The 14,955-nt window shown below is 38.1% G+C and overlaps 1 protein-coding gene across 1 annotated transcript in view; it reads right to left on the bottom strand.

The window, feature by feature from the left end:
* The window catches only part of CCDC39 (coiled-coil domain containing 39), a 53,800-nt gene that overhangs the window by 4,944 nt on the left and 33,901 nt on the right, over nt 1–14,955 (bottom strand). Inside the window, exons 14-18 of the mRNA XM_043473650.1 lie at nt 12,276–12,399; nt 2,432–2,591; nt 1,879–1,985; nt 419–559; nt 95–274 (exon numbers count right to left, since the gene is read on the bottom strand). Coding sequence (XP_043329585.1) covers nt 95–274; nt 419–559; nt 1,879–1,985; nt 2,432–2,591; nt 12,276–12,399 — 712 coding nt within the window. The remainder of the gene's footprint in view (nt 1–94; nt 275–418; nt 560–1,878; nt 1,986–2,431; nt 2,592–12,275; nt 12,400–14,955) is intronic.

The raw sequence follows: 14,955 nt of genomic DNA, 5'->3' as shown, positions 1-14,955 counted from the left end.
TATTTTTCAGTAGATTTCATTTTATGTTGACTACCATAATTTTTTCTTCATGAAATGTTTAAGAAGTGTTTGACTAGAAGATAACTCTTATTACCTGTTGAAAGTATGTTTGAAGGATAACACCGAGGTCAGCATTTTCTTGTGTGATATCAATTAACATTTCATCAATGATCTTGTGAAGCTGTTTCACTTCACGAAGTTTGATATCTTGTTCTTCTAGTGTTTCATCTTTTGTATCTTTCAAAAGACGGACTTCTTTGATGAGTTTTGCACACTGTTGGTCAACAGCAGTCAGTTATTTAAACCTATTTTCTAGAACTAAGTATTTTTTAATGGATGAAGGAAGATGTGAGGTTACCATTTGGAACTCCAAAACATAAATAGGACAGACAGGTCAGTTTTTTAAAGTTTCCAATACCTGTTTAGTTACTCTTTCTAATTTTGGCTTCTGTTCCTCAGTTTCTCTATTTAATTGAAGTACATAAGCTTGCTTCTCTGTTACTTTTTCTTTGACATTATTTGTTAAGTGTTCTATAACTGTTAAAGTATTTTTCATGCTCTGCAGAAAATAAATATTAACAAATTTACTGGTTAGGATCAGAAATGACTTTTATAATTGCCACTTGTCAAGTGTTTAATTCTGATTCCTTTGTTTTTGTATATATGTGCTCGGTTGCTGAGTCGTGGCCAATTCTTTGCATATATAATGTATATTCTATTAGTAGATAATAAGTTTAATGGTTTTATGGATTAAGTTTTATATATAATTCCACTGAAAGGTTATTTTATGGTATTTGGGAGAAAAACAAACAATGACTATTGAAAGCACACAATTTTCAAAGATTCCCAACTCATAATCTATTCCTTGAATCAAAAAAAAAAAAAAAAATCTCTGTAAGTGAGCTCAGTCATGTCCAGCTCTGTGACCCTTTCAACTGTAGCCTGCCTGGCTCTTCTGTTCATGGGATTTTTCAGGGAAGAATACTGGAGTGGGTTGCCATTTCCTCCTCCAGTGGATCTTCCCAACCCAGGAATCAAACCCCTGTCTTGTGTCTGCTGCACTGGCAGGTGAATTCTTTACCACTGAGCAATCAGGGAAGCCCTTAAATGTTTATATAGAGCCTGCTTATTACCAAGCACATTGTTTTCTCATCTTTCAAATTTTTGTTTTAAGGAACAGTCTTTTAAGGTGATTTTAAAGGATTTAACTGAAATAAAGATTAGTAGATAGATCACAGTTCAGCTCAGTTCAGTTCAGCTGCTCAGTCGTGTCTGACTCTTTGCAACCCCATGAATCACAGCACACCAGGCCTCCCTGTCCATCACCAACTCCTGGAGTTTACTCAAACTCTTGTCCATCGAGCCGGTGATGCCATCCAACCATCTCATCCTCTGTCATCCCCTTCTCCTCCTGCCCCCAATCTCTCCCAGCATCAGGGTCTTTTCCAATGAGTCAACTCTTCGCATGAGGTGGCCAAAGTATTAAGAGTTTCAGCTTCATTATCAGTCCTTCCAATGAATATTCAGGACTGATTTCCTTTAGGATGGACTGGTTGGATCTCCTTGCAGTCCAAGGGACTCTCAAGAGTCCTCTCCAATACTACAGTTCAAAAGCATCAATTCTTTGGCACTCAGCTTTCTTCACAGTCCAACTCTCAGATCATAGTTAGCTAGCTATACTTTATTGACTGATTACCAAGTAATTGTCAGGGCTTAGCACTGGGATTTTAACTAGTTAATACTTTGATCACTTTTTTCTCATTTAAGTGAGATATCTCTGCCTTTCTAAAAAATTGTATATTAGCAAGTGTAGAATAATTATAATAGTGATAGTTAACTTTTACTAAGGACTTATTATTAAAGCCCTATAGAATTTACCTGGATATCTTCCTGTAGTTCTCTGATTTGTCTTTGTTTGTATCTGTATTTTTCATCAACAGCTCTTTTTTGTTCTTCTAGTTGAATTTTTACCTCATACTCAGCACCTAGTATTTAAAAGAATTTTTGCTTTAAATTTTTAACATGCTGTGTAGAAAGCAACTTTAAAATATTACATAATTTAAACTTCTAACATTTTTCATTATGAAAGGTCAACTTCCATATGTCTAATTTTTGAAAAATAGGATATGAAATAACTATTCTTATATTGTCAACATAGAGCACCCAGTATGCTGCTGTTTTTTTCAGATTTGAAATGAACTCCATAGAGGAGTAATATGCCACATCACTATAACTAGTGACAGATGGAATTAATACCTTAGCACTTATTTTAAGTGGGGGAGGGAAGGGGGGTTGTGGTGATTAGGTTTTCCAGCTGAATCAAACATGATGCACTTGTTTTCCTTATCTCATAGTGATCCTCTTTTAAAAATAACTATGCAGCTTTCATTGCATGTACATTCATTTAAAAGTTTCAATAATTTCTACATACTAGATGGAGTCACTTTCTGAAAAGATTGTTTGTAGTTGTTGTTGCAGCTGTTGAGCACTTGCAGGGTGTTTCCTAGAGCATAGATTTCTTTCTCAGCTTTGTTGATCTTAGCATCCAAACTGTCACCTTCCCTTTGGAGTTCTTCTTTTTCTTGAGCAGCCTATTTAAAACAGAATAGAATAGATTGGTTAAAAGTATTTATCATGGTGGGGGGGCAGAAGAATGTCTGTGATCAGGGCAAGAAGTACTTAAGTCACACCAATACCAATTTGCCTTGGGACCTACATGCAGCACCAAGCATTTATTTCTTGTACTTGATTTACCAAATCCTGAAGGCCTTTCAAATATAGCACTTAGGATACAAAACCATAATGGGAGTTAACTAAAACTTACATGAAGACTCTTGAACAAAAATGACCAAAAAATTAAGCAGGTATAAACTTTACTGAGAAAAGAAAAGGTTAAGTCGAAGAGGTTTCAAACTAGATATTAAATAAAAGGAATGTATGTTTCTTTCCTGGAAGAGGCTTGGCACACTTTGTCATTTTAAATCTTAGGAGTAAAAGAGGTTAGCAAGCTATGCCCATGAAAGTGAAAGTGTTAGTTGCTCAGTTGTGTCCAACTCTGCAACCCCATGGACTGTAACCCACCAGGCTCCTCTATCCATGGAATTCTTCAGGAAGAATATTGGAGTGGCTTGCCATTTCACTCTCTAGGGGATCGTCCCACCCCAGGGATTGAATATTTTTAAGAGGAAAAACTACTGCATGATTCTACTTACGTGAGGTACCTAGAGTAATCAGATTCACAAAAGCAAAGTAGATTGGTGGTTGCCAGGGATTTCAGGGAGGGAGAAATGGGGAGTTACTGTTTAACAGGTACAGTTTCAGTTCTGAAAGGTAAAGTTCTGGAGACGGCTGTTGTGTTGACTGCACAACAATATGAATATACTTAATACTACTGAACTGTACACTTAAAAACTATTAAAACAGCAAATTTTAAGCCCAATTTCATGTATATATTCCTGGAGAAGGAAATGGTAACCCACTCCAGTATCCTTGCCTGGAAAATCCCATGGATAAAGGAGCCTGGTTGGCTACAGTCCATGGGGTTGCAAAGAGTCAGACAGAAGTGAGCAACTAAGACTTCACTTCATGTATATATTATAATATTTTAAAACAGTTTTAATTAAAGATAATTATGATAAATGTGGCCAGGAACAATTGAAGTCTATAAACTGCTGAAAACCAAAAATTCCTCAGTGAGCAGTCAGTGGACTCCTGGGCTTGGCCTTCTAGAGTTGTACCCAGTTCCAAAGCACTTCTCCAATTAAAGACTGAGAGAGACAGTATGCATATATATTTAAAAATGCCCCCATGAAAAGATGCTCATCACTAATCATTACAGAAATTCAAATCAAAACTACAGTGAGATACCACCTTAAACCAGTCAGAAATGCCATCATTATAAAGTCTAAAAATAACACATGCTAGAGGAGGTGTGAAGAAAAGGGAATCTTCCTACACTGTTGGTGGGAATGTAAATTGGTACTGCCACTGTGGAAGACCTGTATGACGGTTCCTGAAAAAACTAAAAATAGACTTGCCATATGATCCAACAATCCTACTCCTGGGCATATACTCATATAAAATGATAACTCAGAAAAGATACATGGACCCCTCTGTTCACAACATTATTCACAAGACATGGAAACAACTTATATGTCCACGGACAGATGAATGGATAGATGTGGTACATATATACAATGGAATATTAACTCAGCTGTAGAAAAGAATGAGGAGAAGGCAATGGCGACCCACTCCAATACTCTTGCCTGGAAAATCCCATGGGCAGAGGAGCCTGGTGGGCTGCAGTCCATGGGGTCATGAAGAGTCGGACTTGACTGAGCGACTTCACTTTCACTTTTCACTTTCATGCATTGGAGAAGGAAATGGCAACCCACTCCAGTATTCTTGCCTGGAGAATCCCAGGGACAGCAGAGCCTGGTGGGCTGCTGTCTTAAGGAGTCGCACAGAGTCGGACACGACTGAAGTGACTTAGCGGAAAAGAATGAAATGATGCAATTTGCAGCAACATGGTGGACCTAGAGGTTATCATACTAAGTGAAGTAAGAAAGAGCCAAATATCATATGATATCACTTACATGCAGACTCTAAAACAAGCCTATCTATGAAACAAACAGTCACACAGACATATTAAACAGACTTGAAGTTGCAAAGGGTGGGGTAGAGGAGGAAAAGAGTGGGAGTTTGGGATTAGCAGATGCAAATTTAGCCACTGGCCCACCAGGGGAGTCCAGAAGACTGTTGTTTTTTAATGACTAATATGGTAAAAGCAGGGTTCAGGAATCAAACCTCTAGTTCTCATTTATTCTAAGCAAGCAAAAAGTTCTCACAGTCAACATTACTGCCTCCTTCAAACCTGATCAAATTTTACATAACTTAAGATCTATAGTTTTTAAAGTCCTTCTCAGGTTCACTATTGTGAAATTAACTACATTTTAGTTATCTTTCCTAAAGTGTTAAGATATTACAATTGGCTCAATTACTGAAGCAAATTTGTGATAAAATGTATTTCTAAAAATAAACATTGACATAGAGAACAGAGGTGTGGTCACCAGGGGAGAAGGGGTGGGGAAGGGATAGGAGTTTGACATTAGCAGATGCAAACTAATATATACAGGCTGGGTAAACAACAAGATCCTATTGAATAAACCACAATGGGAAAGAATACTGGAACAAGAATATATGTATGTATAACTGAATCACCTTGCTGCACAGCAGAAATTTAACACTAAACAAATCAACTACATTTTAATAAAGTTTCTTTTAAAAAAAGTAGCAAAACCTATTTTTAGTCAAAATCAACTAATAATTTCTTTGGTAAAGTTATTCAGTCCCAAGTATCTATCTTTAAATCAGAATGTGATCACTGGAAAAGTTTTGGCAACGTTTGGATTCTTAACATTTTCACTGTTTATTGTTTTATTATGCCTCAAGGTATACATTTTATATCAAATAAAAAGCTTAGCAAAAAAAAAAAAACATTCTGAGATAAATTACATCTAATTCTTTCAAGTTGAGTCTAGAATTAGCAAACATTTCATTTAAAATATAGTGTAATGGGAAAAAGAGTTAGAATGAGTCAAAACAGCTAGATTTCAGTTGTAGATTTCCCACTAGTAAGCTGAATAGCATTAAATAATTTATTTCACTACTCCAAGTTCAGTTTGTCAAATAAAGGTGTTGGATTTGCTCATTTATACAAATTCCTGATCTAATTCTATATATACCTTAAACTTCTAAACCTTTATGGTCCCATTTGCCTCTAAATCATCAATTATATAATGTTTACCTTTTATCCTGGATTAGAAGAGAAGTTATTTGGAAGAAATGTTTATACCTTTCTGTCAACATTTTAAAGTAATTTAAATTACCTTAAAATTTAAATTTTAAAATTTAAAAGGCTGTTTCATTAAATTCTGATCAGAATTGAACTATTTCCTTATAAAGATAAAAGGGAACTTGGAAATGTGATTTGAAAGATGCCAGACCTTCACTGATTGCTGATTATATTTTTTCTGACTTTTTAAGAGTCAGATAGAGAAGCTGCTAAGGTGGGAAAGATTGAAAGCAGGAGGAGAAGGGGATGGCAGGACAAGATGGTTGGATAGCATCACCAACTCAATGGACATGGGTTTGAGCAAGCTCCAGGGAAGTCTAGTGTGCTCTAGTCCATGGGCTCGCAAAGAGTCAGACATGACTGAATGACTGAACAATACAAGGTGGGTAAAAGGGAACATGACGATGTGTGTAACATAGACAAGAGGATACTTGCAGAACCAAAAATGAGGACTGTGGGTTGAATTGTTAACCTAAAAAAAATACAAGAAGTCCCAACCCCTCAGTACTTCAGAATGAGACCGTATATGGAAATAGGGTCTTCGCAGATGTAGTCAAGTTATGATGAACTCAATAGGGTAGGCCCTAGTCCACTATCCCTAGTGTCCTTACAAAAATGGGAAATTTAAACACAAACACAGACAAAGAAGAAAGGCTGAAGAGACACAAGAAGAATGCCATGTGAAGATGAAGGCAGAGCTAATGATGATGCTTCCATAAGCTAAGGAATTCCAAAAACTGCCAGCAAACCACCAAAAACTAAGAGTGAGGCATATAACATATTGTCCCTCCCAACCCTTAGAAAGAACCAATCCTGCTGACACCTTCATCTTGGACTTCCAGCCACTACAACTGTGAGATGTCTATAGGATAAGCTACCTAATTGTGACACTGTGTTATAGCAGCTCTATAATACAAGGGGTCAGAAAACAGTGTGGGAAAGAGTAAATATTTTAGGCTTTATGGGCCAGTCAGTCTCTAAACCACTAGTATTTAATACCACTGCTATTGTAGCATGAAAGCAGCCAGAGACAATACATAAATGAATGAGTCTATGTATTGTGTGGTTCAGCGCTTATTTATAAAATGGTAGTGGGCAGCATTTAGCCCAGAGTCCATGGTTTGCTTACTCATGAAATAAAGTATGCAGAAAATAAAAGAGTGGTTTGCTCTGTAACCAAACTCCTCTCCCCCAGTGCTATAAACATACATGTATGTGCCTATCAGGAAAGACCACCTTCAGGAGGAATGTAAAGGATATAGGGAAGGGAAAGGAGCCTGAATGGAGTGAATTTACATCGTAAATCTGCCACATTCAAAACTAGAAATGATGTTTAGCTTGTAAGTTTTTTCCAGCAGTAAAACTGCTGAAACAGTATTTTCAAAAAGTTAAATATCATGTTTATATGAACATGTCAGAGATTTTATCCAATTCATTAGTGAAGGAACCAGTAAGACATTTAGACAAGTTCAAAAAGAGAATTAGAACAGATTTTATATACATACAGAGTCAGAAATGCTGAAATTAATTTTCTTATAAAACTGGCTAATATCTTTTAAGGGAATAAAATATAATGTTTGGGTAATCTTTCCTACAAGCATAAGTGAGTTGTATTACACTGGGAAAAATTCATTTGCATTATTATGAGTGAGAATCATATGCATTACCATCTTTTTTCCATAAGATAACGTCTATCCCTCTAGAGAATGGTAAAATAGATTAGTCAACAGAAAATCAGTCAGAGGTGTGCATTCCTGTAGAATCAGATAATCCCTGGAGGGCCTGCTAGAAAATGGCAAGCCTTCTCTGTCACCATGCAGTGGCATCATTGCACACCCACTGATTGCTTTTCCCCATTTTCAGACCATGAATGACTTTTCTCAACATAAGCCAGACTGACTTTAATTATTAAAGAAAGTTTCAGTTTTATACATCTGGCACACATGAGGTATAATGAGTAAAACATTTAAATGTGCTATAAACAAAACATGTAAATAACTGTGTGGCAAGCTATGAACCCTGGAGAAGATGGAAAGTGGAATGTGGCATCAGGAAGTTGAGAACAACTGATAGCCTTGATTAATGTCACATATTAGAACTATTGGCACAAAGGAATACTCTTCCTCATATGACCTGCCTGTTTTTTCCTAAAAAGTGGATATGTCCCATCAACATCATCATCATAACAGCAATAACAATAATTTCAGCTAACATTCATTGAGAGCTCATTTTGTTCCAGGCACTTTAAGGGCTTTACATGTATTTTCTCATTTACTTCTTACAACAAAAGTAACAGTATCCTAATTTTGCAAGTGAGGACACTGAGGCCCCAGTGGTTACGTAACTTATTCAAGGCCACCTACCTAATCAGTGATAGAATTAAGACTCGGAGGAAAGCACTCTTAACACCAGTGCTTTTTATGTAACTCTCATCAGAGCCCTTGTTGGGAGAGAAACTTCACTGCAATTGCAGCATCTATCTACTTCCCAACAATTAACATTTTAGAGCCTCCAATTCACCCCTTGGGAACCTTCAAAACCTGAGAGGAGGAAAATACTGTTAATAGTGGGCAGAAGCCTGAGGTACTAAAGACTGATGAGATATAAGAAGCATTTGAGAGCTGGGACTCATTTCTCATATAGGTTGAATGGAATTTCCTGAGGCAAAGTGGCAGACATATCACACAGTGTAGTATGTGTTCAGTTCAGTTCAGTTCAGTCTCTCAGTCGTCCGACTCTTTGCGACCCCATGAATCACAGCACGCCAGGCCTCCCTGTCCATCACCTACTCCCGGAGTTTACCCAAACCCATGTCCATGGAGTCAGTGATGCCACCCAGCCATCTCATCCTCTGTCGTACCCTTCTCCTCCTGCCCCCAATCCTTCCCAGAATTAGGGTCTTTTCCAATGAGTCAACTCTTCACATGAGGTGGCCAAAGTATTGGAGTTTCAGCTTCAGCATCAGTCCTTCTAATGAACACCCAGGACTATCTCCTTTAGGATGGACTGGTTGGATCTCCTTGCAGTCCAAGGGACTCAAGAGTCTTCTCCAACACCACAGTTCCAAAGCATCAATTCTTCGGCATTCAGCTTTCTTTATAGTCCAACTCTCACATCCATACATGACTACTGGAAAAACCATAGCCTTGACTAGATGGATCTTTGTTGGCAAAGTAATTAATGTCTCTGCTTTTAAATATGCTATCTAGGTTGGTCATAACTTTCCTTACAAGAAGTAAGCGTCTTTTAATTTCATGGCTGCAATCACCATCTGCAGTGATTTTGGAGCCCAGAAAAATAGAGTCTGACACTGTTTCCGCTGTTTCCCCATCTATTTGCCATGAAGTGATGGGACCAGATGCCATGATCTTAGTTTTCTGAATGTTGAGCTTTCAGCCAACTTTTTCACTCTCCTGCACTTTCATCAAGAGGCTTTTTACTTCCTCTTCACTTTCTGCCATAAGGGTGGTGTCATCTGCATATCTGAGGTTATTGATATTTCTCCCGGCAATCTTGATTCCAGCTTGTGCTTCTTCCAGCTCAGAGTTTCTCATGATGTACTCTGCATGTAAGTTAAATAAGTAGGGTGACAATATACAGCCTTGACGTGCTCCTTTTCCTATTTGGAACCAATCTGTTTTTCCATGTCCAGTTTTAACCATTGCTTCCTGACCTGCATACAGGTTTCTCAAGTTCAGGGCAGCCTAAAAGAAGGGCTACAGAAGGAAACTTAGAAGAGTAAGTAGAAGTCAAATAGAGGGTGCATCCACAGGGGCCATCCTCTAAAAGTATGAACTGGAGATCTCCTCCCCACTCCTATTCATGTATAATACAGAAAAAAATGTGCTAATGTTACAATTTCCATTCCTTCTTTGAACTGTTTCGAGTAACTTTCATACCTCTCTGCAAAGGAAATTACACCTGTTCAGGGTATTTTATGCAAGGGAAAGATGAACACAGAAGCAGTCAGGAAGGAAACTGCATCTAATTCCTGATCACTTCTAAATTTCCCTTAGGGTTACACCATAACCCTAAGATAACCACAAGATGGCAGTCAACTCTCGAAACCTCAGAAAAAATCAGACTAAATTCATCTGGTCTGTTTGTCTCCTAATATGAAGGCACAGGAACAGCCCCTTCCTCTCTGGATATCTGCCATACCAGGACAGCAGTGGTAAACTGGAGTGTAAGATTCGGAGGCGGTGGAGCTCCAGGAGACAAAGTCTAGGCTGGGTCACATGAGTGGGTACAGTGAAGTGAAGCTCTGAGCCTAACGTGCTACATGGATTGTCACAACCATGTGATACCCAGAGTGACAGCAGGTTTTAGAGTAAAAGAGTTTATGAATTTTGAATAAATGAGGGAACATAACATGACACAGGTGCGAAGAACGGACTCACTAGAAAAGACCCCGATGCTGGGAAAGATTGAAGGCAGGAGGAGAAGAGGACGACAGAGGATGAGATGGTTGGAGGGATCACTGACTCAATGGACACGAGTTTGAGTAAACTTCGGGAGTTGATGGACAGGGAAGCCTGGCGGGCTGCAGTCCATGCGGGTGGCAAAGAGCGACTGAACTTAAGTGAACTGAACTGAACATAACACAAATGATAACCAAAAAAAAAAAAAAACCTGTGTCAGAATGGTCTAGCCCTTTCTTTGATCTCATGTGTATAAAACTAATAGTCCTTCAGTACCTCCATCTAGCAGCTCAAGTTCTATGACCCTAATTATGTACAATAGCTACTGGAGTGCTATGAAATTTGAAATTCCATGGCAAAAAAAAAAAAAAAATGCCATTTTGGTTGTTAACAAAGAGTTTGGGATTCATTCCAATCCCAAAGAAAGGCAATGCCAAGAATGCTCAAACTACCGCACAACTGCACTCATCTCACACGCCAGTAAAGTAATGCTCAAGATTCTCCAAGCCAGGCTTTAGCAATATGTGAACTGTGAACTTCCAGATGTTCAAGATGGTTTTAGAAAAGGCAGAGGAACCAGAGATCAAATTGCCAACATCCACTGGATCATCCAAAAAGCAAGAGAGTTCCAGAAAAACATCTATTTCTGCTTTATTGACTATGCCAAAGCCTTTGACTATGTGGATCACAATAAATTGTGGAAAATTCTGAAAGATATGGGAATACCAGACCACCTGACCTGCCTCTTGAGAAACCTGTATGCAGGTCAGGAAGCAACAGAAAGCAACCGGACATGGAACAACACACTGGTTTCAAATAGGAAAAGGAGTACGTCAAGGCTGTATATTGTCACCCTGCTTATTCAACTTATGTGCAGAGTACATCATGAGAAATGCTGGGCTGGATGAATCACAAGCTAGAATCAAGATTGCTGGGAGAAATATCAATAACCTCAGATATGCAGATAACACCACCCTTATGGCAGAAAGGGAAGAAGAACTAAAGAGCCTCTTGATGAAAGGGAAAGAAGAGAGTGAAAAAGTTGGCTGAAAGCTCAACATTCAGAAAACTAAGATCATGGCTCTGGTCCCATCACTTCATGGCAAATAGATTGGGAAACAGTAGAGACAGTGGCTGACTTTATTTTTCTGGGCTCCAAAATCACTGCAGATGGTGATTGTAGCCATGAAATTAAAAGACGCTTACTCCTTGGAAGGAATGTTATGACCAACCTAGACAGCATATTAAAAAGCAGAGACATTACTTGGTCAACAAAGGTCTGTCTAGTCAAGGCTATGGTTTTTCCAGTAGTCATGTATGGATGTGAGAGTTCAACTATAAAGATAGCTGAGCACTGAAGAATTGATGCTTTGGAACTGTGGGGTTGGAGAAGACTCTTGAGAGTCTCTTGGGCTGCAAGGAGATCCAATCAGTCCATCCTAAAGGAGATCAGTCCTGGGTGTTCATTGGAAGGACTGATGTTGAAGCTGAAACTCCAATACTTTGGTCACCTGATGCGAAGAGTTGACTCATTTGAAAAGACCCTGATGCTGGGAAAGATTGAGGGCAGGAGGAGAAGGTGATGACAGAGGATGAGATGGTTGGATGGCATCACCGGCTCGATGGACAAGAGTTTGAGTAAACTCCAGGAGTTGGTGATGGACAGGGAGGCCTGGCACGCTGCGGTTCATGGGGTCACAGAGTCGGACACGACTGAGTGATTGAACTGAACGGATACTCATTTTACCACAACTGTAAATCCATTAGAAGTGGAAATGTAAGTCACTCAGTCATATCCAACTCTTTGAGACCCCATGGGACTGTAGCCCAGCAGGCTCCTCTGTCTGTGGAATTCTCCAGGCAAGTATACTGGAGTGGATAGCCATTCTCTTCTCCAGAGGATCTTCCCAACCCAGGGATCGAAACCTGGTCTCCTGCATTGCAGATGGATAATTTACCATCTGAGCCACCAGGGAAGCCCGTAAATCCATTAAGCTTACCTTTATTACATAGTAGGCCTGAGTTTTCTCCTCTTCTCCTTCAGGAGGCAGCATTACAACAGTAAGAATTTCATATCTATTCTTCAGCTTATCAATTTTACTTAGCCGCTCATGAAACTCAGCACTAACATGAAAAGAAAAATTAAACACTGAAAAACAAACAATATACTTTTTTAAAGGACTATACTGTTCTTAGAGAAGACATCTGTATTTGTGTTACTACTAAAACAGTTTAAATAGGTTCTCATTTTGCAGTTTTACACTTCTGTTTGAAAATAGGAAATCAGTCCTGAATATTCATTGGAAGCATTGATGCTAAAACTGAAACTACAATACTCTGGCCACCTGATGTGAAGAACCAACTCATTGGAGAAGACCCTGATGCTGGGAAAGATTGAAGGTGAGAGGAGAAGGGGACAACAGAGGATGAGATGGCTGGATGGCATCACCGACTCCTTGTATATGAGTTTGAGTAGGCTCCAGGAGTTGGTGATGGACAGGGAAGCCTGGCGTGCTGCAATTCATGGGGTCACAAAGAATCGGACAACTGAGCAACTGAACTGAACTGAACTGTGAAAGGTCTCAGATTTCACCCTATTTGAAAGCTGAAAGCTACCAAGTTAGTCTGCCACTTTCATGGATGTTGGCAGAAAACACAAGATATCTGGGTCACAGAAAAAGGACTTTACCACTCATTGGCATACCAAGTAGCATGAGCTGCCTATTTGCATTGGTTCCCCTTGCTCTTGAAGTCACATGCAAGTGAGGAGGGACTCAAATGGATGCTGCACATACAGTAGGTTTATGTCACAACTGAAGAACTTAAGCTTAGCTAATCCAAATATTTCATAATGGGAAATAAGCAAACATACCTAACCTTTGCTCTGGAGGGAGATACTATCTCTAGCTCTCAAGGCTATTCACTATCCAAATAGCCTTTAAAAGATAGTCCAATGCAAACCAAAACCACAATAAGATATCACCTCACACCCGTGAGAATGGCTACTATCAAAAAGACAAAAAAAAATAACAAAGTGTTGGTGAGGGTGTAGAGAAACTGAACCTTTAAGAACTCTTGATGGGACAGTAAAATGGTGCAACCACTATGAAAAATATGGCAGTTCCTCAAAAAATTAAAAATAAAATAGCTGTATGATCCAGTCATCCTACTTCTGGGTATATATCCTAAAGAACAGAAAACAGTTTTCAAAGACATGTCTGCACATTGATGTTCATATATTATTCACAATAGTTCACAATAGCCAAGCCAAATGTCCATAGGCAGATGAAACTGTGATACATGCATACAATGAAGTATTATTCAGCCTTAGAGAGAAAATCTGTCACATGCTACATGGGTGAGTCTTGCGGACATTATGCTAAATAAAATAAGCCAGTCACAAAAAAACAAATATCAATACTACATGATCCACTTATGTGAGGCATCTAGTGTAGTCAAATTCATACAGGCAGAAAAAAATAGTGGCTATCAAGGGCTAGGGGAAGGGGAAAATGCAAAGCTAATATTTAATGGGTATAAAGTTTCAGTTTTACAAGATGAAAAAGTTCTAGAGATCTGTTGCTCAAAAATGTGAAATAACTAATACTACTAACTATACAGTTTTAAATAGTTAAGATAAATTTTAGGTGTTTTTCACCAAAAATTTTCAAAAACATGGTCCAGAACAGGATAGCTATTGCCTCTCCTTGCAAGGTATGTAGAAATATGAGAAACCTTTGGAGAATTATCTCCTGAGATTTACAGCCTTAAAATTGCTGGTTACTTTCTTCCTTTTATTACAGTAAATTTATATTCTTAAATCATTTTTAACTTATTTTGTAATAATACTAATAATGCTAATATATGTACAGCAACATGGAGACTCATTTGCCTGCTAACAGCTTCATGAAAATAAGCCTTCCAACCACAGTGAAAAGAAATCTTCAACATACCAGGTTCCTACTCCTAAAGAAAGTTGATGGTAAAATATAGTAAGTATCAGAAGTTATAGCTTTGCTTATTTTTAAGTATTAATATTGTTTTATCAGAAAATATTTACTCATCCTTTATGTGATTGCAAAAGACAAGCCTTGTTGGCCTTTCAGGTTAAGATGGTGAACCAAGCACAAACATATGTCTCCCCCTTCCTAAAACAGAAAATATTAAAAGGAAAAAAAAAAAACTTACCACAGCTCTGGAAACAAGAAAGATAATTTCCTCTATGAATGAAAAAATGGAAAACAAATGTGATATGATTGAGAGGAGGAAAAAAAGGAGATACAGAAGATTATGCAGAAATAAGAGCCACTTTTCATTAAAGAAGTCTGTAGAAATTTTTTTCTAGAGAAAAATAAGAAATTTACTAAAACAGATGCAAGAAAAAATACAAGATCCACACTGCCCCATAACCAATAAATAAACTGAACCAACAGTTCAACTGAACTAAATCTTCCTCAAAAAGCTCCAGATGTCCAAAGGCTTTACCGGTGAGGTGTTCAAAAGTTCAAGAAAGATGTAATTCTGCTCTTTTACAAACTTACCTAGAGTATAGAAAAAAAAAGAAACACAAAAATCATTTTATAAAAGTAGATGTAACCTTAATAACCTGATAATTTGACAAGGACAGGAGAGAAAGAACTATAAGCATAAAATGTAAAAATTATATAAAAATATTAGCAA

Source organism: Cervus canadensis, chromosome 7 (genome assembly GCF_019320065.1).
Source record: "Cervus canadensis isolate Bull #8, Minnesota chromosome 7, ASM1932006v1, whole genome shotgun sequence".
Taxonomy (NCBI): Eukaryota; Metazoa; Chordata; class Mammalia; order Artiodactyla; family Cervidae; genus Cervus; species Cervus canadensis.
This window is presented reverse-complemented; position numbering and strand designations above follow the sequence as displayed.